At 41.3% G+C, this 21,764-nt stretch overlaps 2 protein-coding genes across 2 annotated transcripts; both read left to right on the top strand.

Moving 5' to 3' along the window:
- Positions 1 to 816: 816 nt before the first annotated feature.
- Positions 817 to 13,247, top strand: adam8a (ADAM metallopeptidase domain 8a). Its single transcript, XM_050071859.1, has 25 exons — positions 817 to 941; positions 1,028 to 1,137; positions 1,275 to 1,348; positions 1,468 to 1,546; positions 3,770 to 3,846; positions 4,272 to 4,503; positions 6,497 to 6,574; positions 6,680 to 6,748; positions 7,444 to 7,613; positions 7,719 to 7,800; positions 7,894 to 8,036; positions 8,127 to 8,304; positions 8,408 to 8,497; positions 8,668 to 8,863; positions 8,963 to 9,044; positions 9,143 to 9,323; positions 9,423 to 9,509; positions 9,764 to 9,848; positions 10,169 to 10,283; positions 10,408 to 10,606; positions 11,373 to 11,420; positions 11,538 to 11,588; positions 11,688 to 11,738; positions 11,839 to 11,919; positions 12,197 to 13,247. Exons 1-25 carry the CDS (start codon positions 896 to 898, stop codon positions 12,239 to 12,241), a joined length of 2,649 nt encoding a protein of 882 aa, XP_049927816.1. The 5' UTR covers positions 817 to 895; the 3' UTR covers positions 12,242 to 13,247.
- A 559-nt stretch (positions 13,248 to 13,806) lies between these two features.
- Positions 13,807 to 19,497, top strand: spef1 (sperm flagellar 1). The gene is made up of 7 exons (XM_050071263.1): positions 13,807 to 14,017; positions 14,224 to 14,335; positions 16,444 to 16,591; positions 16,743 to 16,788; positions 18,084 to 18,168; positions 18,261 to 18,366; positions 18,848 to 19,497. Exons 1-7 carry the CDS (start codon positions 13,909 to 13,911, stop codon positions 18,959 to 18,961), a joined length of 720 nt encoding a protein of 239 aa, XP_049927220.1. The 5' UTR covers positions 13,807 to 13,908; the 3' UTR covers positions 18,962 to 19,497.
- Positions 19,498 to 21,764: the final 2,267 nt, after the last annotated feature.

Raw genomic sequence — 21,764 nt, 5'->3', positions numbered from 1 at the left:
TAAGCACAGAGTGCTCACTTTTAATATTATTTATCTATTTTATTTCATTTTTTACTTATTTATTTATTTTTCCCCACAGCCCAGTCCAGCTATAATCAGTGCACATTTTCGATGTGTTGGGCTTTTCGGGACCCGTCGGGCTCAGGTTGAGATTGAGTCAAGTCACACCCCAGCCACTCCCCTTCTCTCACAAGTATAGAACAGTCCCCAAACGGCAAATAACTGTTAAGCAGGACTCTTTCTTTACAATATGAAAACACCAGCTCCGCCATCACACCAGTAGATGGCGACAAAGGCAAGCAAAGGGCTTTGCTGGGTTTGCTGTCTGCTCATGTGGAGGAGGCTGTTTGATATATTAGGTACTGGGCGTTTTTTAAAAAAATAAGGAGGTTCCCATAATTTCGTACTATTAATCTCCCCAGTAAAATCTGTCCACATGCATCTGTACTACTTCAGTGTTATTCTAGATTTCATAGAAATATGTGTGATGGGGGAAAACAATATCTGAGAGGCAGAAAAAGTTTCAAATGGGCCTAGAGGATCCTAACATTTTTATAACAATGAGAGAACGAAACTGAGGGCTGAGCCGACTTTAATTTTTCAATAAACTGCTAAATTAACTTTCACACATTGTCTGAGCGCGGTTGATCACAGTGTGTGTGTAATCCCACGTAAAACAATGCTGGCGCACTCAGCACCTCAACACAATTCATTCTCATTTTGTAAAGAACAACGTTTAACTTTTTTTACAGGCTCGAGTTGTGACTCATGTGGTTTGTCAACCTCAAATGGTAATTTTCAGGATATTACACAGCAGAGAGGGGCGGAGAGCTGAGGAGCCTATTTCCTTCAGACTGCCAAGCACACAATGACAGAGTCGGTCCGGTAGAGCAACATGCCAGATACTGGATATTTGATATGGATTTTCTTCTCCTCATGGGGTACGACTTTTCTTTCTTTCTTTCTTTCTTTCTTTCTTTCTTTTTCTTTCTTTCTTTGTCTCATGAAGCATCTCTGATACTTGCAGGAATAATTGCGGGCAGTGTGAGGACTCTACCTCATGTGAAGAAGTACCAAACTGTGATACCTCAGAGGCTGAAGGATTCATCTCTCATCAATGATGCTGCTACACATCAGGTAATACACACCTCACTGTACCATCTTTTAAAATCATTTTCAACTTTATGAACAATGCATTAAAGTCTCCTCTTTGTGTGTGTGTGTGTGTGTGTGTGTGTGTGTGTGTGTGTGTGTGTGTGTGTGTGTGTGTGTAGACATTCCCCGATGTACTCCAGTACTCTTTGACGGTTGCAGGGCAAAACTACACACTGCACCTGGAAAAGAACAAGTGAGAAACACTTTTTTTTTGTAGTGTATTTTTTCTGACTGTGCCGGATCATCACATACTGTACTCTCTGTCTCACTGTGTCAATATTATTGACATAAAAAAAACTGTGCTCTTTGCAGGGATCTTGTCGGGAAAAACTTCTATGTGACACACTATTCTGATCAGGGCACCCAAGTCACAACTACTCCAGATCTTAGGGTATGTTGCATCCTTTCACTAGTATTTCTCCAACAGTTATCTGATCCCTGTATTCATAATTAGCTTGCATTATAATGAGGTGTATCAGAAACAGATGCCTGTGTTACAAAAATGATATTGTCATAGAGTATAGTAGCCTGGCAATCAGACAGCAGTGCCATTTTGTTCCACTTCATTTTTTTAATCACTGAATAAACCAAAGATGTGGGCGATTCAGAGGTCTGGAACCCAGCTAGTGTAACACTACCAATGAATTTCTAACTGTATACGCGTGAACGAATGAAGTACAGGATATCCTGTGTCACCTGCCCGCCCAGTTTCAGTGGTTTTAATGCACTTGCTCTCCTGTGTTTGCTCTTTTCTGTAAAACACAAGTATTATCATTTTATCGTCAGTCTAAAGGAAGTCAGCTCTGGACTTTTAAGATAAGAAACAGTGCCGGTAAAATGCAGGTCTTTCTGCACGTATGCGCAGCCGTTCCAAAATACAACAAGTTTTATATTCTTACCAGATAATTTTTTAAACAGTGGCACCCCCTGAAAGCTTTTATAGGGGTGACCAGGTGGGGCCACTGGAAATCTTGGAGTGGCGCATTGAAACAAAGACATTACTGAATTTCAGGAATTTGATTGTTGAAGTGTCCAGGCTAGTTGAAAACTATGCCAGTGCTGGTACAATTAACATTTTGAGGTCCACAATCCTGTTTCAATGTGTTAAGTATCTGCATGTGTGAGGTGATTCATTGTTCTTCAGATAGACTGGATGTTCTTTTCCTGAAAAAGACAAACATGCAGCTTCAAGGAACAGAACGTTTACTGGAAACAAGCCTTCTCAAGTTTATGGGAGACTCATGGGTCCCCATTCATTCAGTTATCTTGAGGTGGGAGTTCAAGGGACCCCTTTGAAAATGGCCATGCCAGTTGTTCCCTTCCCAAAATTTAAGTTGACTTTGGAGCATTACTTAACCAACACATTCTCATCCCAACTTGTCAAATACTGCCGCTTTGTTAGTGGACATACATGTGAAAATATGATGCGCTAGGTACGCTCCTGCGTCTGTTTTGGACATTCATAGATGGCATGTCAATTGTAACGCCTGTCACATACATTGTGTCTTTTCAAAATATGCTTCTGTTTTCAAGGACATGTTTCTGTTCGTTACATGCATACATCAAATTAAACTTACTAAGTAGGTAAAATATTTTGTTTTTAAGTTGATTTCCTTAGGTTTAGGCTACAAAAGCATATAGTTACGTTTAGAAAAAAGCATCATGGTTTGTTTGGCTTAGATTCACATGGGAACTGAACAATGGGCTCCTGGGTGAAAGTCCAGAGTATGTTTGACCTGTCCGCCTCCACTCCCACCCACCCTATACAGACTTTGTCGCTCTTTATATAATGGTAGTTGCCAGCGGTGTTACAAACTGCCGCTGACCAGAGCATACTGTACCACCGTGAAGGGTGTCTTTCTACATCCTTGTCTCATGCTGTGATCCATTAATGAAGTGGAGGTATTTGACAAGTTTAGAATGAGAACATGCTGATTAAGCCTCCTTCCTGACAAGCTATGCCAACACGGTTGACGATTTCAGTTGTTGCCACTGCCTCTAAAACTGACACACCCGGTGCATATCATACCGCCACGAAAGGTGCCCCTCTGCGTCGATCTCTGATGCCGAAATCACTGATAAAGTAGCGGTATTTGACAAGTTTGAAGTGAGAACGGGCTGATTTAGCACCCTTTTCTGTCAAGCTATGTCAACGTGGTTGGTACCAATGGATGCCTTTGGTTATCTAGTTTCACAAGATACCACTACCTGAAACTCTGTTTTTAGATGCTGTGCAACACAAATACCAAAACACATGCAAGCAGTTAAACCTCACCTTCAACACTGTCACCTAAAAACGTCATTTTAACTGAAATTTTATGCAATACTTGCTGGTAATTTCTGATTTCAAAATCTCAAATGACATACTTAAACTTAAGTTTCTCAACCATGAAGTTCCTCAATATGAGAGGTGACACCACCCACTGCAATCCTTGAATCAGAGGTGGAAGAGGAATTGACATATAAGGTTTTCATCTGACCATGACACATCCAGTACAACATTAACTTCTGCAAATTAGGCCGTTACTGTTTTTGCACTGTGCTTAAGAATCAAAGTAATTGTGGGCTGAAATCTCTCCTTTGAGTCTGTGACGAATAATGGATGTCTGTTCAGGTTCACTGCTACTATCATGGGCACATTGTGGGAGTCGAGGACTCGTCTGCTAGCGTGGGACTGTGCTCAGGAATAAAGTGAGTAATGCTGGATGTCAATTCTTTTTCATCCTCTTTCTCTAATTACAAAAAAGTTATTGTTTCTCAACGTGCCAGATTTAATTTAGCCCGTGGTGATAAGAGACTGCGAGTTTCCCGCTGTGACTCATGACCTGTGTGTGCAATCCAAAGAGAGGATCAGTCTCTTAGCATCCATTTCCTCCATCACGAAGACCATTAAGACTGCATGTAGCTCTGTGTCTGAAAACCTATAACCCAATCAACAAAGGCCATGTAAAGCTGCCTTCTGTCTGCTATATAGGACACGACTGTATCTGTGCAAACTTTAAAGCATGATAAACAAAGACAGGTCTTGTAATCAGTTTAGTTGAGATCTGTTTTAGAGTTAGACATCCTGACGTCTTCTCCTGTGTCCACTCTGAAATTCCTGTTTTGCTCTTCAGGGGGTTTGTGCGTCTCCAGGACCAAATGTACCTTATCGAACCTCTGGCCAGCGGTGAGGCGGGACAGGAGGAAGACAGACAGAGCTCAGAAGCTGACGGTGATGAGGGCCTTCATGCTGTTTACAACTACAAACACCTGAGGAGGAAGAGGAGCTCCTGTTCCCATGGAAACACAACCACTTTCTATGATCACGGAGCTCGTCCGTCTGGACTGTTCCAGCTCGGCAGCCTGGTAAAGACACACAGCGTGTGGACACGTACAGAAATACACCAGGGTTACCAAGCCTGCAGCTGATATCCAATACTTTGTGCTAGATTCTTACATTTCACAATTTTATGCAACACTAGAAAAAAAGAACAGGGATATGAAGCATATACACAGTTCTTTTATCAGCTTTTTATTTAAAAAAACACACTTCCATCTTGATAGTTAAAAAATCTAACAATATAAGAGGCAAAAAAGGAGTTGATATTATTAAATAATTGCAAAATTGTTGCACTTCACATTAGCATTCAGCTCAATATAACAAATCATGATACAACAAAGGGACGGAACAAAGGGGAAAATAGACAGGAGATCAATAAAATGAGGAAGACACACTTAATAGATCCTAATATATTTGGAAAACATTCCTTGGCTTGATGTGCAAACATTATTTTGCATATTTTAATAGATCAAAATTAGCATCTAATTCATCCTACAGGATGATCCGGATCTGTAAATAATCTGGACTGTGAAACACTAAAACTTTATTGGGCTATATTAAATATCCTAAATAGATTTTATTCACTGTACTTGTGTTTGCTGTGTCCTTTTTATAGTAACGCAGATTTGTTTGATCTTAGTTTTTCAACAGCTTATTAGTTGAGATTTAACAATTAAACTGAATTGCTTTATTCTGTAGTTGTTAAACAGATTAACTATAGAGCATATGTGACAGCTCAGGATATGGAGCCTATGATGTCTTGAAACAGGCCGTATCACACCCTGTTGTTCTGGATGGGCTGGAGTTAACAGAAGAAGAGAGGAGCATGCTGATAGATAACATCAAAAGGCGACTCACTCCACAGGCAGCCAGTGGTTAAACTCGCCTGCTTGAAAGAAAGGTAGAGCGGGAAGGCCAATGTCAACTGTGGGCTGAGATATTTTGGACCCATTGCAGGAACTGGAAGACTCTTCCATGGGAGCCAAACAGGAGCAACATTCCATGAATCCACACTGGGCATATCTGGAGACGGGCTGGAGCTCTCTGGATGGGTTCCAGGACTAGATTACACCCCTTCCCCCTCCAGTTGATATGGGAATGAGACAGCAGGATAACTCACATGGCAAGGATGTGCATGAGCACCTTGGGAAATACCTGAACCATGAATGTACCAACATAATGTCAGAATGATTTAGCTGAACCGGAACTTGTCACTCAACCTATGCAGCACAGGTTGAGTGCGAGGAGGCGGGAGCCAGCATGATCCTCATGAGGACAGTTCCTCTAACATGGAGGTGCACCCTGGCTTCCATTATGGCTCATCCCAAGGTGCTCATGCACAGCCTTGCAGTGCGAGTTATCCCTCTGTCTCATTTCCGTATCAATCAGAGGGGGAAGGGGTGTAATCTAGTACTGGAACCTATCCAGAAAGCTCCAGCCCTGCTCCAGATATGAGTAGTGTGGATTCATGGAATGCTGCTCCTGTTTGGCTCCTAAAGAAGAGTCTACGACTTCCTACACTGGGTCCAGAACATCTCAGCAAACACTTGACATTGGCCTTCCCGCTGCACCTTTCTTCCAAGCTGGCAAGTTTAACGACTGGCTGCCTGTGGAGTGAGTCGGCTGTTGATGTTATGCATCAGCAGGTTCCTCTCTTCCTCTGTTAACTCCAGCTCATCCAGAACAACAGGGTGTGATACGGCCTGTTTGAAGACATCATATGCTCCATATCCTGAACTGTCACATATACTCTACAGATAATCTTTCAAACATCTGCAGACAAAGCAAAACAGTTTAATTGTTTAATCTCAACTAATAAGCTGCTGAAATGTTACAAACACTCTGTAAACTGTAGGGGGACTATCCAAATAATGTGTTACCTTCTTTTATTAAGCCCTTTTATAATTGTTTTGAAAGGTGCTGTGTAAAAAAAAAAAAAGAAGCTTATCGTGATACAAAACCTGTGTCCAACGATAACACACACATTCAGTAATATCTTTCATATTTTGTGTTATTCAGAAAAGCCGAGCCCAAACCAAAGACCGCACAGGAAAACCCAAGACAGTGGAGCTGGTAGTGGTGGTCGACCACACAGAGGTTTGTAAATGTAGCGTATTAATGATAATGAATTTCCCTTGATTATTTTCTATATTTGAGATGCTGTTGATTGTATTTCTAATTTAAGTAATAATTTCTTTCTAGTATAAGAAGTTTGGCAGTAAGAGGACAATAGAGGCCAGAGCACTTGAAATAGCAAACCACGTGGACAAGGTATGTTTGTTTCTTAAAATGATACAACCCTGAAATGCTTTTGCTCAGCACAAAAAAACACTGATCTCAGGAAAAAATAAGCCAAGATTGAAAAATAAGTGTGTACTACTGTTCAAATGAGCGTAAAAGCTTAATTTTGTGTAATTTTGTGCAATTTGTCTTGTGGACTTAAAGCACTCCTACTTTTACCAGTAATTTAGTAATTAAGTGCATTTTCATTGGCGGCTGATAAGACTTTAAGCTTATTTCTTACAATGCAGCAAACCAACGTGTGCGGCACGTCTTCAGCCTTCATTTTCACTCTGAATTTAATACAGAAATCTGTCCTGCTACTATCTGCTCTCAACTGACTGGAATCTGACCAATAAAAGGAAGGGAAAGTTCTCTCACTGTGAAAATCTAACTTTAACTGTGAATCTTCACACCAAAGCTGATATGTTTCACACATATCACACACTCCTTACTGCATACTCTGAGAGAGTAGGGCCAACTGAGTGCCTCATCAGACGGCAGTAGACCCAACAGTGATTTCCTGTGACAGCATTAAAGACAACCTTTGGTTCTGTCATTTGTAGCGTCACATGTTTGACTCCTTCGCATTCAGAAATTTGACTTGACCTATTTGCTTGGCAATTCATGCAGTTTCAGGTTAATTTCCACTTTCCAGTTTGTGCTAACATGTCGCTCTGTTTCAGCTGTATCGCCCTGTGGGTGTTCGCGTGATGCTGGTCGGTCTGGATATCTGGTCATACAGAGATCAGATACAGGTCAGCAGCAACCCTGAGGTCACCCTCGGTCGCTTCCTCGAGTGGCGTCAGCGGAACCTGCTGCCGAAGACCAAGCACGACAACGCACAGTTCATCACGTAAGACGCAGATGTTTTTAACTCCCCACTAAAAAGGTGATGCCAAGATGATGTGTTGAGCTGTTAGAGCTGGCATCTAAACATTTTTTTCTCATCTTCACTCAGAGGTGTGGATTTTGATGGTTCCACTGTCGGCTTGGCCAACACCAATGCAATGTGCACGTCTAACTCTGGAGCAGTCAACGAGGTAATATATTTTTTTTTTAATCAAATGTAACAATATAAAAAATAAAATGAAATATGGGAGTTGCATGATATTATATATCTACTGCACACACAGGACCATAACTCTAACGCAATAGGAGTGGCCTCTACTATTGCACATGAAATGGGTCACAACCTGGGCTTGTCCCATGACTCTGAAAACTGTGTCTGCGGCACCTTAACATCCAAAAGAGGCTGCATCATGGCTGAAAGTGTTGGGTAATCTCCGTTTCTTACTTGCACATAAACTCCCTCCAAATTTTTTACCCTTAATTAATTTTTCCTTTGTTCTTGTGATCTCTTCGCTAGCCTTGTGTATCCAGAGCTGTTCAGTAGCTGCAGTCAGCAGCAGCTCAGCAGGTTCTTGGAGGAGGTCAACCCTGCCTGTCTGCTGGATACACCCTCGACTAATCGCATCTATGGAGGGCCAGTGTGTGGAAATGCCTTCCTGGAGCCTGGAGAGGAGTGTGACTGTGGCACTGTAGAGGTTTGTGCACGCCGTGCTGACACAGGTTGCAGACACATTATCACACAACCAAAGCAGAAGAAAGGTGATTGTAATATTCTGCACTCCTCTTTCTGTCTCATAGGAGTGCAAGAATCCCTGCTGCAATGCCACTACGTGCAAACTTAACGCTGGAGCCCAGTGTGCAGAGGGGCAGTGCTGCCACAACTGCCAAGTAAGTAATACTCACTATGTCCGCTCTACTGTAGATGAGCGAAGTCACACCGGTACTAATTGTGTTACCATATAGCCAGACACTGTCTGACTCTGCCTTCTGGCTCGTTATGTGTGAGTGTTATTTCAGTAGTCGGTACATCGCCATCTGTGTCTCTCTCTGCTCTGCAGCTGAAAGCGACAGGCAGCGTCTGCCGACCGAAGACAGGAGAGTGTGACCTGGCAGAATACTGCACTGGCTTCTCTGCCACCTGTCCGACTGACGCCTACACCCAGAATGGCCTGTCCTGCAACCGTGGAAAAGGATACTGCTACAACGGACAATGTCCGTCACGGCAGGATCACTGCAAGAGACTTTGGGGACCAGGTAAAACCCCAGTGAAGTACAGTTTGGTGTGGTCGCTCATCAATTCTGATGCATCACAAAGCTTACGTCTGCATCTGTCTTTGTTATGATTCTGTTAAGATGCTGAGCTGGCTCCAGAAGCTTGTTTTGCCAGGCAAGGAAACTGCAGAAAGGCTTTGTTTAGCCCAAAATGTTCAAACCGGTATGTAATCAAAAGCCAAAACAGCCCTTTAATCGTGTATATTAACATTGTGGTTTTGTTGGTTTTTGGGATCATTGCCTTTTGATTTTTGCTTACAGAGAACAATCCTGTGGGACGCTTTTCTGCACCGGTGGCTGGGAGTTTCCAGTGACATCCAGGAAGTCGTTCTACAAAGTAGGAACTGGAGACATATGCAATGAGGCAACGATGAACCCTGAAGACAACTACCCTCCAGATCTGGGCATGGTGCCTACTGGTACCAAGTGTGGCCACAACATGGTAAGACAACTGTTTGCTGTTAGCTGTTAACTGTTAGCAGTTAGCGTCAACCAAACTTCCGTGGACTCCAGATCTGTGAACTGTGTCAATGTCTTTCAGGTGTGCTACAATCAACGGTGTCAAGACGTCAAAAACATCAAAGTGTATGGAACAAATGACTGCTCAGCCAAATGCAACAACCACGGGGTGAGAAATATGTTGTTGTGCGTTGTCTCATGATCTGCTCATGGCAAGCGATATGTTGTTACGTCAGAGTGGGAGAGTCAAATGGCAATTATGCAGTTGGGGGTTTAAACACAAGATTAACCACTGTCACATATCATGTGAACTATTTATGTAAAATCAATAGTGCTCTGAGAAGTGATACAGTATCACAAAACGTTATATCACAATACTTACGTATTTCCATCCAAACTGACTGTGAGTGTGACCTCTGGCAGGTTTGTAACCATGAGAATAAGTGTCACTGCGACCCCGGTTGGGCCCCACCTTACTGCGATGTGGAGCACTCAGAACTCCCCGAAGGTATTGTACAACTCTTTAATATGCTTGACCTTTAATGGCCATGCTTCATACCCGGCTGTTTGTGTCTGTTTCATGTCTGCTCTGCTTGTCACCAAGATTTAATACTTGAAATAGATTTCTCATGGACTCTGAAACAACAGTGCTCTGTTCTGATGAACACTGACTTAATGTAATTCCCCAGTCAGTCGGTACAAATGCAGTAATGATGTTACAGTGCATTCTGTTTCCTGAGCGGGTGACGTACTTTCTTACGTCCTTATCCTTGAGCAATATAAGGGAATATTGTCACAATCAATGTGTGTGTTTGTTTGTGTGTGCAGAGACAGGTCCGAATATAATGATAATTGTGCCCGTGGGTGTTGGCTTACTCCTGCTGTCCGTCTTGGTTATCGGGAGTTTGATGTGTTTCACCAAAAAACGGCGACCCAAAAAGAGGTACAGAAAAAATGTTTTCCTTTCTTTAACTCTCTGTTTGATTAGTTTGTACACTCAGCCACATAGCGAACACTGTCCATCTTGTCCATCTTTAATTTTAACTTCTGTTTGTGTTTCTTCGTAGACGCTTCCAATCTACCTCAGGACAAACCAACCCGTTGTTTCGGACAAGCGGTGCTCGAGGCAGCCCTCGTATTGGATCCACACACATCAGCCAGCCTACATTTGTGGAGTCTTCAGCCACTCAGGCCTGTAAACCTCTGTCCTCTCCTACTGTCAGACCATACACTGGAGCAGTGAGGCCCAGTAGAGCCGCTCCAGAGGTAAGCGTAGTGATAGATAAACACTGTATGTCTTCGCTTTTTTTGTCTATATCAGACATGATATTTGAATCTATGGCAACTGTGAAATCATGTCATTGTGGTGATTAGTTTTGGGTGACTGACCTAAATTTGAAGCTACAAAAGCAGCAAACATTTTCCTGCTTAAAGCCACATTTCCACCAAACACTTTTGGTTTAGTTCCCTCAAAACCAGTACATATCTCATAAACCATTGATCTGAAAATCTAAATATAGGCAGGGTTGTTAGCAGATGATTGCCGCGTCACTGCTTCTCCCAGCTCCTGTTGCATTTCCTCTTCCAAAAAGAACAGGCTGGAGTGTTACAGTCTCTTTCACAGTCAGCGGAATATTTGGGTTTGTGGTTGAGTCCTTGTAGAGCGTGAGGATTGTTTCTTGATCAATGGACTGCAGTGTTTCTAGCTCCACCTTTTAGTATCACATCAGTGTGCTAGGTACCTCAATAAAGGGCATACAAAAAACAGGACTGAATGGATCTGTTCTGTTGATACCATTCACAACTTTCGACTGAAAGCGCAAAAATAATCGAGACCAAGACTGAAGCAGCCTGTTTGGTGGAAATGAGGCTTTAGTGTCCCTGAGCCACACACTGACAACCAATGAGCTCTGGTGATGCTTTCCTAAATTCATAATGAAGCCATTATTGTAATCAAGCTGCAATACCCAGAAAAGATTATGGTTAAAAAGACTAATCAAGCTTCTCTCATCTCTGCTTTCATCCCTTACAGCCACCTAAGAAAGTGTCAGCTCTACCGCAGCCTTCAGTGATTCAGCAGGTAATCTGAGCTACTGTTTTGTCTTCATTTCAATGTAGAGTTGTTTATTTGTAGTGTTGCTGATGTTATTGTTTAGATGTCTAGTGCTTCGACCACTAAATAAATGTTTGTCTTTAGGTTATGAGGCCGTTCATGCAGCCTGTTTCAAGCAAGCCAGTCTACACTGAGGTAAAACTGCATACAGATATGTCTCATTTCCTTTTTAAGGATGCTATTTGCTTTGTTAAAGTGAGTGTTAATGGTTGTTTTTTTGTCTCTTGTTGTTAGACTAAGCCTCTACCTCCATCCAGACCTCTGCCACCACTTACAACAAAACCTGTAAGTGACATTACTTTCTACCTACAGTTTTCATACGTTTGCAGTCACACATTTAACTGGTCTTTGCCACGTCTGAAATGTGAACATCTGCTCTCTTAAGATCACAAAGCCAAAGCCTCCGATGCCTCCAGCGAAGCCGAAGCCCTCCGCAGTCCGGTCTCCACTGCCACACACTCAGCTGGTAAGTATTCAGTCAGCAGCAGAGTCAACCACACTTTCCTAAATCCTCCAAAGCCTGGCAGTTGGTATTCAGACATTCCTAATGTCATTCAAGGCATTCACGTTTATAAAGACGTCTGTGGTTTTGGACATTGTCCCAACATAGCAGTGTAATGAACAAGCAGTGGCTCAGTGTTAGCAAGTTAGCGAGCACATAAACTTCTCCAGGCCACTGCTGAATACCCTAACTAAATAAAGCTTATCAGTTGTGTGTTTTTTAACAGTATTTATTTTTCTAGCTTGCAGGGAGATCTGCCCTGATGCCCCCCACCAGGCCCAGATGACAGAGGGAACAATTCAGCTTCATGTAAACACTGAGATCCTCTAACAGAGGACACTGTCCCACCTAAGAAGGACCAAGAAATCCTCTCAGGAGACGCTCATCTGCTTTAAAGTGGAGACAAGATCCACTGATGGATCAGCAACAATAAGTGACAGAGCTTTTCTGTCAGTTATGGTCTCCCTGAGGATTACCGCCGTCTCTGTCTTGCTTATGTAAGCCTTCAGTATGTTGATGACAACCTGAAGCCGTGATTGACAGACTCAACTTCTGTGCTTTCTAAATGACAAATGGCTACGCTGCCACGATCATGTTTTTTTTTTCTTTTTAAGGGAAATGTCTCTCTGCCTTGATCCTTGGATATGTGAAGACTTTAAGAGGCAATTGCACTATCAATGCTGTAACTGTTTTACTAAATGTTACGATTCCCTCACATGGGTTTTGGTACTGCTTTTCTAAGAAATAATGTTGTTAAGGGATTTTAAAATGTGGCACCAACGTGGGCACTTTATAGATTGTTTTAATTAAGGATGACAGCAGTTGTGACTTTTTTTGTACTAACCTAGGTATGCTTGACTTTGTGAGACTGAATTATTACATGATGGTGTTTTGTTTTAAGTGTTGACTTGATACATGTTGATTGTAATTGTTCAAGAGATTTTATATTGCATATTCTATGCAGCAGACTTTCACTCATAATGCCAATGATTGTGGTCTTTCCTTAGCGACTGTTCTTTACTTATCAAAGGAGGTTTTTTTACCCTCCCTGAGGCTACAAATATTTGTCCTTGAGCCTCCCTGAGTGACTGGCGGAAAATGTATGACCCTCCCTCCACCAAAAATTAGTTATAAGATTTTTTAAAATTTGCTCTTAGATGTTTGAAAGTTAAAAGTTAGACTTTGAAACCTGGAGTTGAAAAAACGCCTCAGTTTTTTACTCTTGTCGTACACATTTTTTAATTAAATTTTACATGAGACATATAGAATAAAGCAATTTTGATGAAATATGACTATTTTAAGCTTAGATTTGTTTTTTGACGTGTTCAAGGACAGTTGGATATTTGAAAATCCAATGATAATTTGGGTTTTTACAGTTTCTGGCTATGATAAATGGTGACATTTTGGCAATTTTTAAAGGAAGCATGCCTTCCAAACGAAGGCGGATTGTTTTCGCGTATTTTATTTTGATTTTTAAAGAAAACATGCCTTCTGTGTGTTTGCAAGATAACCTTCTAAACATGCCTTCCAAACCCAAGGCATATTTTCTTTAAAAATCATTAGTTAAATAAATCCAAAATACAGCCATTTAAAGTTAATATAACCCTACCATCAGCCACCCCTCCCCCCTCATAAGTAACGAACAGTCCCTTACAGTGAGGATTCTGCCTTGATTTTTCCTGCAAACTTTGAACTGAAAATTTATTTAGAACCCTTTCCTATTTATTGAGAACTTCTTTTGTCTGTAAAATGGAGCTTACAATAAAAGAGAATCATTAAAATCAATGTTTCACTCATTATTCTCCTCCTTTTATTACACATGCAGGCGCCATCATCTTTGTTGCCGTGCGCGGTTGCCTAGCAACGCCTCAAACAACCTGTTGTCAAGGGAAGCTAACAAGCTAGTTCATTAGCTTTGAAAACTGTCCAGAAACCGATGTCGCTTTAAGAATAATGAACCAAGAACTGAACGAAGAAGAACTTCAGGACTTATACGCATGGATAGACAAAATATCTCTGTCCCGGCCCAAGAGACACATCACGAGAGACTTCAGTGACGGAGGTAGTTAACCTAGCTTTCAGTTTTGCTAACAGCCGACAGGGACGTAATTAACTAAACAAAGAAAAAGAAATGTGTCATGTAATACTGTCTCCAGCCACAATAATCTTGTTTGGCTGTTTACATACTTTATCATCTCAAATGTGTGTTTAGGCTATTTATTTTTATTTACATGACCTGACTGTGTCTCTCTGGTGAACCCTCTGTAGTGATGGCTGCTGAGGTTGTCAAATATTTCTTCCCAAAGCTTGTTGACCTGCACAACTATATTCCTGCTAACTCCACACAGCAGAAGCTCAGTAACTGGAACCTTCTCAACAGGCAAGATACAATCATTTTTTATGCATTTGTTTGTTTAAATTGCATGTGATCTAATAAAGGAGGCTGCACCCATGACGTGGAGACTTCCAGATAATAGGCTGTGAATAGCATAGAAAGCGAGTGCATGAGGGGCATGTTGCCTCTGAGCTGGAAAGATTTCACAATCTGACTTGGTCAGTATGTCCACATCTCCCTAGAACATTCTTACACAAACACACACTCAAGAAAAAGCAGTGTTGGGAAGCTTCTTTGAAAGCATTTGCAAATTGAGTTCACACTGGAAGAAGCTGAATTACAGCAAAGTTTGGTTAACTAAAGCTACAAAGAAAAAGTAGTTCAAACTACTTCAAAAAAAGTGCCTACTTGTTAACGAGTCATATAAAAACCCACTATATATAAAACATATAAATAAACACCAGTATTCATGAGAACGTGCAGGAATGTCGTTGAAACTAGAGTCCAGGTGAGGGTATTGTACCAGGCAGGATGACTCAGTTAGCCAGGTTACTTCTAAAATAGCATGCAACATCTTCTCTGAACATGTAATAATGAATGGTAGTAATCAATCGTAATGACAAATTGTGGTCAAAGGGAGTTTAATTACAGTAGAGATGCAATGGTAGAATAAAAATAAAAAGAATAATTCCTGCTATGGCCCAAAATTGTTTGTAGTTTCATGGGTAATCCAGGGCACAACCTTACACGTTTTAGTTTGGGCTGAATGTCATTAAAAACTATTTGAGATACATTATTTTGTTGTTTTATTCTAAAAACATGCACATCTCTGCTACAAATAAACGGTTGTTGTTTTTTCTAGAACTTACATATCTTCTACAATTGCAGTGAGAAATGGTGGAAGTGAAATGTTACTACATGTCCCATGGGTGGGGTTAATTGTAACAGGCAGACAGTTAGTCATAACACTTGCTGGAAAAGTCTGTTTAACTTGATTAATTCAATACAGTTCTATCTGTATACTGTAGGTCTCCATCTGCGTCAGGGGAAGGACAGGTATCCATCCATCTGTCAGTTTATCATCGATACTCAGTGGTTGGACCCATATATGTAAATAGATTGGGTAACCTAGTTCACATGTCAAAATATGAGTATTGAATGTATGAATATTGACAAGATTGTGAAACTGTGGGTCAATAAGTTACCTGATGAATTAAAAGTATAACTCATTTAATTAAGGACATTAGTTCAAACTGAACAGAAGTTTGAAGTGTAAAAAAATAGATATAAAAATAGAGAAAATGTGCTATAGGAGGGTTTCCACTGTGTGGAAGTTTTATCAAGCCGAGCTAACACTTGCTGGGAGTTGGTTACATAAAAGACGGTGCTATGTTTTAGACAACAGGACAGTTATTACGATGATACATGGTTGGATTCGGTGACTTACATAGATAGCTCAGTAATCAAAAAACAAAGTATGACAAAGGATTTACTTAAACACTCTTTGTAACTGAAGTCTGCTGAAACACGTCCAATCTGTGGAATTTGGTGGTATTGTGGTCAACTGGCCTGATGCACAAAAAGAACGACCCTGTGTAACCACTTAAAAAGTCCATGTTAGAATTCACCCCTCGTTAGGTTGTGCCCCGTGCTCCCCTAGATAACCACACAAAAAATGGCAAAAAGGTAATTTAACTACTTAATCGTTCGCAAATATGAATGTTACTGCAAGGTACTGCAAAATGTAGTTGAACTACTAGTTTAGTTACATGTGGTCACTTGTTCACCACTAAAACAGACATACAGTTACAATCCCAATTGATCGTAATCAGCAGTGAATGCTTTAACTGTTCAATAACTCTGCTACAAACACAGAGTCAGAACCTTTGTTAAGCACGACCACAGGCCTCTGCATCTGGTCGTGAGAACCAACCCAACACACACCCACTCATCCTCTCCCAGGCCACTGATATGGCTCATAGCCAGCTACAGATTTATGGGTCTTCACTGTAAACACATTGGCCCCTATGGTGTTTATCATCATCATCAGTTAAAACTTTCAACCTGCTGCTCCTATTGTAACCGGTTTGGTTGTATTCTTAGTTATTTAATAGCTTTATTAGGAACATCTGGATTTTTTTTACTGTGGGCAGGAAGGTGTTTTCCAAGCTGAACTTCCACGTGCCCGAGGAGACAGTGAAGAGGATTGTACTGAGCACTGCCGGAGTGATAGAGCCTGTGCTGAGCGCCCTCAGGGAGAAGATAGACAAGAAACTGGAGCACACCACAGAGAATATACTGGTGTGTTCTGTATGTTTAAGCATGTGTGCGCTTAGAGACATACATACTATAAGTCCCTTTTTGTCTGTTTAAATGCTAATGACAAACTAAATAGCCCTCTGACTTCCAGAAAAATAACCACATTTTTAACAAACCTTTCTTTTGAACCCAGGATTTGGAATACTACGACACCAGAAACCAGGAAATACCTCACACAGGTAGAGTTATTCTGTCACTGCATTTACACAAACCCTACCCTTACTCCACAAATTTGTGAAATGTTATCTTTAGGCTGACATGTCTGTCGTCATATTTGACCCTACTTCACAGGAAATACAGATTTCTGCAAAAGCTGCAACAAGCAGTTAGTGTGATTAATGCTGCATTCATGTGTCCCTTGGATGGCCCCACTTTCTGAGCTGTGAAACTGTTGCTCCGACTTGTTGTGTTCATGCTAATAAACAACTTTTCTAACTAATCTAGGTCACTCAACACAGACAGCAACTTACGGTTGTAATTACATATGAGCAAAAAACTGACACAAAATGTGAATTAGGGAAAAAGGGAAATCAATCATAGACTGAATTATCAAGAATGTGATGACTGTGTCTTGACCTTACGCCTTGAGCATGATATGTCCTTATGTAAGTGTCATTTGGGGAGCGTATTAGCTGACACAGTCCATCTGTAACTTTGACTACTGAGTCTAAAGTTTGTCTTTTTTAGCACAGGGAGGGAAGTGGATGTGTAATTTTAGACTATTTTAGACTATTTTTAACAATGCTGTATCTACTGGTCAGCTGACAATCACAAAATCAGCATATTTAGGACAAAGTGATGTGTTTTTTTTGTCTAAGAGGACACTGTTGATGCTGTTAGGGCTGATTCTGCCTCTGAAATTACATTATTTCCAGGATCTTCTCTGCTTCCTGCCCTGATATTGTCAGTGTGTGTCCTGCTAACATCTCTCAGTTAGCACTAATCTCTCACACAGATAGCAGCGACCACACAGACACAAACATACCTACGTTTAACAGCATCAGACAGCACTGATTAGAGAATGCCACAACCTTTAGGGAGTGAATCGGCGACATGTCTCTCTTCCATTTCCCACACCTCATCTGTCCCTGAAACAACCCTGTTAGGCTGACCTCAGGCCAGCGCCTCCTCCCTGTGCTCTTTCCTCCTCCATCTACACCCCATCCGCTATCAGACACACAGCTCAGGTCCTCATATCAGCTCCCAACATCACCAGATGGCCTTTATCGCCAGCCTGAGCTCAGCACTGCAGGACTTAAAGGCCTCCTCATTTTTCTCTTTCTCTGTCTTTTAATCTTACTTTCCTGTTTCTCCCTCTGTCTGCTTACGGTCATCGTCTATCCATCCCTCCTCTGTGTCCGTAAGATTTATTGGATGAATCCCTGCAGGTTTCTAACAGCACCAGAGTTTCTAGTCATCATGCGCTCCCATTGAATTTGAAGAAATGTAAATAGCTTTGTTTTTTTGTCCTCAGAAATTCCTCAGGCTGAAGCGAAACTTGTGGCTCAGCTGGCAGGAGAGGAGTTGAGAAAAGATGAAAAGAGCAGACTAAAGCACGGGTATGACCAAAATGTTACTTTGAATGTTACTACAGTGACTCAAAAGCAGTGTTTACAATAATTATATGTTGTTGTTGTTTTTTATTGTATAGAAAACCACAGCACGCAGCGCAGTTTTACTCAAACATGGACCCTTCTTTACGGCTATTCCTGCAGGAAAAAGAACAAGCGGTCATGGCTTTGCAGGAGACCGTGGAGGTATCACACACACACACACACACACACACACACACACACATATATGCTTGAATCCTGGAAACACTCAGCTGACTGGCTGAACATCAGCAAACAAAGTTGTTTTTTTTCCGTTTTGATGCCCTGTAGGGCAACAGCTCTGTCATACATGTAATATTGTTGCAGTGTGTGTGTGTGCGTGTGTGTGTGTGTGTGTGTGTGTGTGTGTGTGTGTGTGTGTGTAAGTGAGAAAGAGGCATTTAGGTGTGTGTGTGATACATATGCGTCATGAGCTGTGTCAGCAGTGGTTAGTGAGTCAGTATCTGCTCAGCGGATATAACTTTTTTCCTTCTCCTCCCGTGGCCACATCTGCACGTTAAGAAAGAACAAACGTGCAACAGCTTCTTTTACCTCACCAGGATGTTTTCATCAATGAGATAATTCACAGGTTTAGAAAGTAACCTTAACTAATTAACCACATCCTGCTGCATCTCTGTGTGTGTAGATCCTGCAGATGAAGGTGAACAGGTTGGAGCATCTGGTCCACCTGAAGGATATGCGTATTGAAGATCTGACACGGCATCTGGAGACGTACAAAGCAAAAGGCAACACACGCTGATACGAACACATACACAGAGACTTTGTGATAGTAGCTCTGCGTTCTCACCCTGTCACTTCAACTCTAATAAACTCTTAACTTCTTAAAAGCTTTAGTCAAGGCAAAAGATCTTTTAATGTATAGATTCTGAGATTATTGTCCTACCTGCTAAAATACATTACACCTGTTGAATGCACGAGTGGGATTACACGTGTTATGTCTTAATACTTTGCTGTTTTCTAAGTAAAGTATGTTTGGTAATTTATCTAATTTGGCATTGAAATATTTTTAAAATCATGCTTTAACAAGGGCAGTGCAACAACTCTGTATGATATAAATATTTTTGTAGATGTCTCTGTGTTTAAATCGTATCTATTCAGATTCTATGGTAAATGATTTATGAGAATTTGAGTTGTTTAATACAGATAGTTGCTTCTTTGTGAGGAGGAGAATGTGATTTTCATGTGTTTATGTATCCACAGTCATCTCTGACCTTCTGTGCCTTTACACAGCCTATGACCTCTGACCTCCAAGTGCTCAATAAATCAGCTAACCTCTGTAACTTTCCAAACTGTGTTTTCAATCATGAGCAGAATCTAGCAAATCAGCAGTATCAGAGATCTGAAGCATTGGAAATAACCAAATTACGTTATATATGAGGTGTAAGGTTTATACACTGTGACTGTCACTTCCTTTCAATTCTAAAATGACATCATTCATTTTCTTTGTAACTCTTGTTCCTTTGTAAATGTGAAGGTTGGTCAAATATGGAATGTAGTAATGAATGACTTCATTTTCTAGTTTCAGAATGCATGCACAACGACGCTGACAGATGACCAAATATAGTTAAGCGCAGCTGGTACACACACCGCCTTTGTTCCACTCAAATATAAAGTTAACTTCCCTTTCTGAGTATTAGGTCATGCCAGTGAGATGGGGCTGGGTGGGTCGCTCCATATTGTGTTGTCTTTTATCTTAATCCCCCTCTGCAGGTGTAGAATAATAAGAGATAGGCGACCTGCTGAGCTGTATCAGGAGCTGCTCATCTTCTCCAGCTGCCTGCTGCTGTAACTGAGTTCTGTCCTGTTGATCACCTCCGCATCACCTAATCAATCACCTTTATCAAGCTTACAGCTGTATAACACTGAGGTACAAATAATAACATCACTTAGTTTATTCAAAAGACATATTTGTACCATGGACTCCTGTCTTATAACTGTCTTCAAACTGTTCTCTTTTGTGAAGCAGTTTAAACTTCAGTAGAGTGTGTTAAATGAAACTAGATGGAGACTAACAGCTAATCAGCTACAATCAGTGGTGTAGTGTTAGTTGAAGAGGTGGGTGTATTACTGGGTGGATTACTGAGGAGGAGGTGCTTATACTCCTCTAAATATTCAAATGGCTTTTTGGCTGATATGTGGGTATGCTGTCAGCAGCCAGAAAAAGAGGAGGGTATACCACATATACCTGTATATACCTGCATATACCCTCCACTACACAACTGGCTACAACAGCTTCATTCATTTTGGACTCTCCAGCTCTCTGTCCCCTCAAATGTCAGCACTGTGGATGCAGCTTTCTGTTGGTTAACAGTACAAATTTAGCTTTCTGTGTTCACCAAAGTCGAAAAGTGGTATGTGCCCCTGCAAAAATGATCACAAAAGGTACCCGTTTTACATGGCATAACCAGGCCTAAACTCAAGGGCCTTGTTCGGACTGCCAGCCCAAATCTGTTTTTTTTGGCATATACAGATTGTATCCAGATTGATTTTATAAAATCTGTACAAGAAAAAAAAACACAGGAAACCCATGAAATTTTTGCAAGACGGATCCAAAACACATTTGGAGATGAATTTCTACAGATGCATGTCAGTCCGGCTGGTCAAATCGGATTTCAAAGTGTCTTTGAACGCCACACACAATTACAGTGTCAAATCCAGAGTGACGTAAGAGTTGAGCAGAATACATGCTGCTGCTAGCAGAGCGCCAACAGTCCATGGAGAGACACCAAAATAAATTGAAATAAATAACCGCGATTTGAGGGTGAAAATAATGAACCTCCATTTATCATGCCTCCGCACTGGAAAGCCTTGTCACCATTATTGTAGATACTGATGCCTACATCGTTACCATGGCAACCCATACAGATAAGTTGGTGATGTCTGGACACACAAATCCAATCTGATAACTTGCAGGTAACAGTGTGGTCTGATTTAGAGAAACATCAGATATGCCTGCAGTCTGAATGTAGTCAGAGTAACCCTGATGACATCATCAGAGTTACTTTGTCAGAATAAAGCTCCCTTCAGAGCCACAGAAGACTAAATATAATTGTTTCACTGGCTGAGTAATACTCATTATGATGAGTAAGCTGACCTTTATGTGTAAAATCAATGGAGTGCCCCTTTAAAGTCTGACTGATAATTCCCAACAGGAGGTTAATCAAGAACAAAGCACTAATAAGTTGATGAAAACATTCATTAGTGACACATACGCAACACAGAATCAGCTTTAGATTTTGTAGCTGACTCGAGTAATGACTACAAAATCCATCCTGAGAGTCACCAAAGATAACATAGAGGAGTGCGGAGAAAAGTGCTGAGAAATAGCAAAGCTATTGCTCTTTGTATGAGTGTGTGTTTTGCACCAACACACACACACAGGATAGGAATGTGAGAGAAAACTGCAGAACAGAGCAGCTACTGATGATAGCGCTGACTGCAGCTGATGAATCATATTCTGCTGTTTGGGGAGAAGATTTACAGGCCGACACGCAGAGATGAGGGGCCACACCCTTGAGTCTCGGGGGAGGGACAGATCCAGG

The sequence above is a fragment of the Epinephelus moara genome, chromosome 19, assembly GCF_006386435.1.
Source record: "Epinephelus moara isolate mb chromosome 19, YSFRI_EMoa_1.0, whole genome shotgun sequence".
In the NCBI taxonomy this organism is placed as follows: domain Eukaryota; kingdom Metazoa; phylum Chordata; class Actinopteri; order Perciformes; family Serranidae; genus Epinephelus; species Epinephelus moara.
This window is presented reverse-complemented; position numbering and strand designations above follow the sequence as displayed.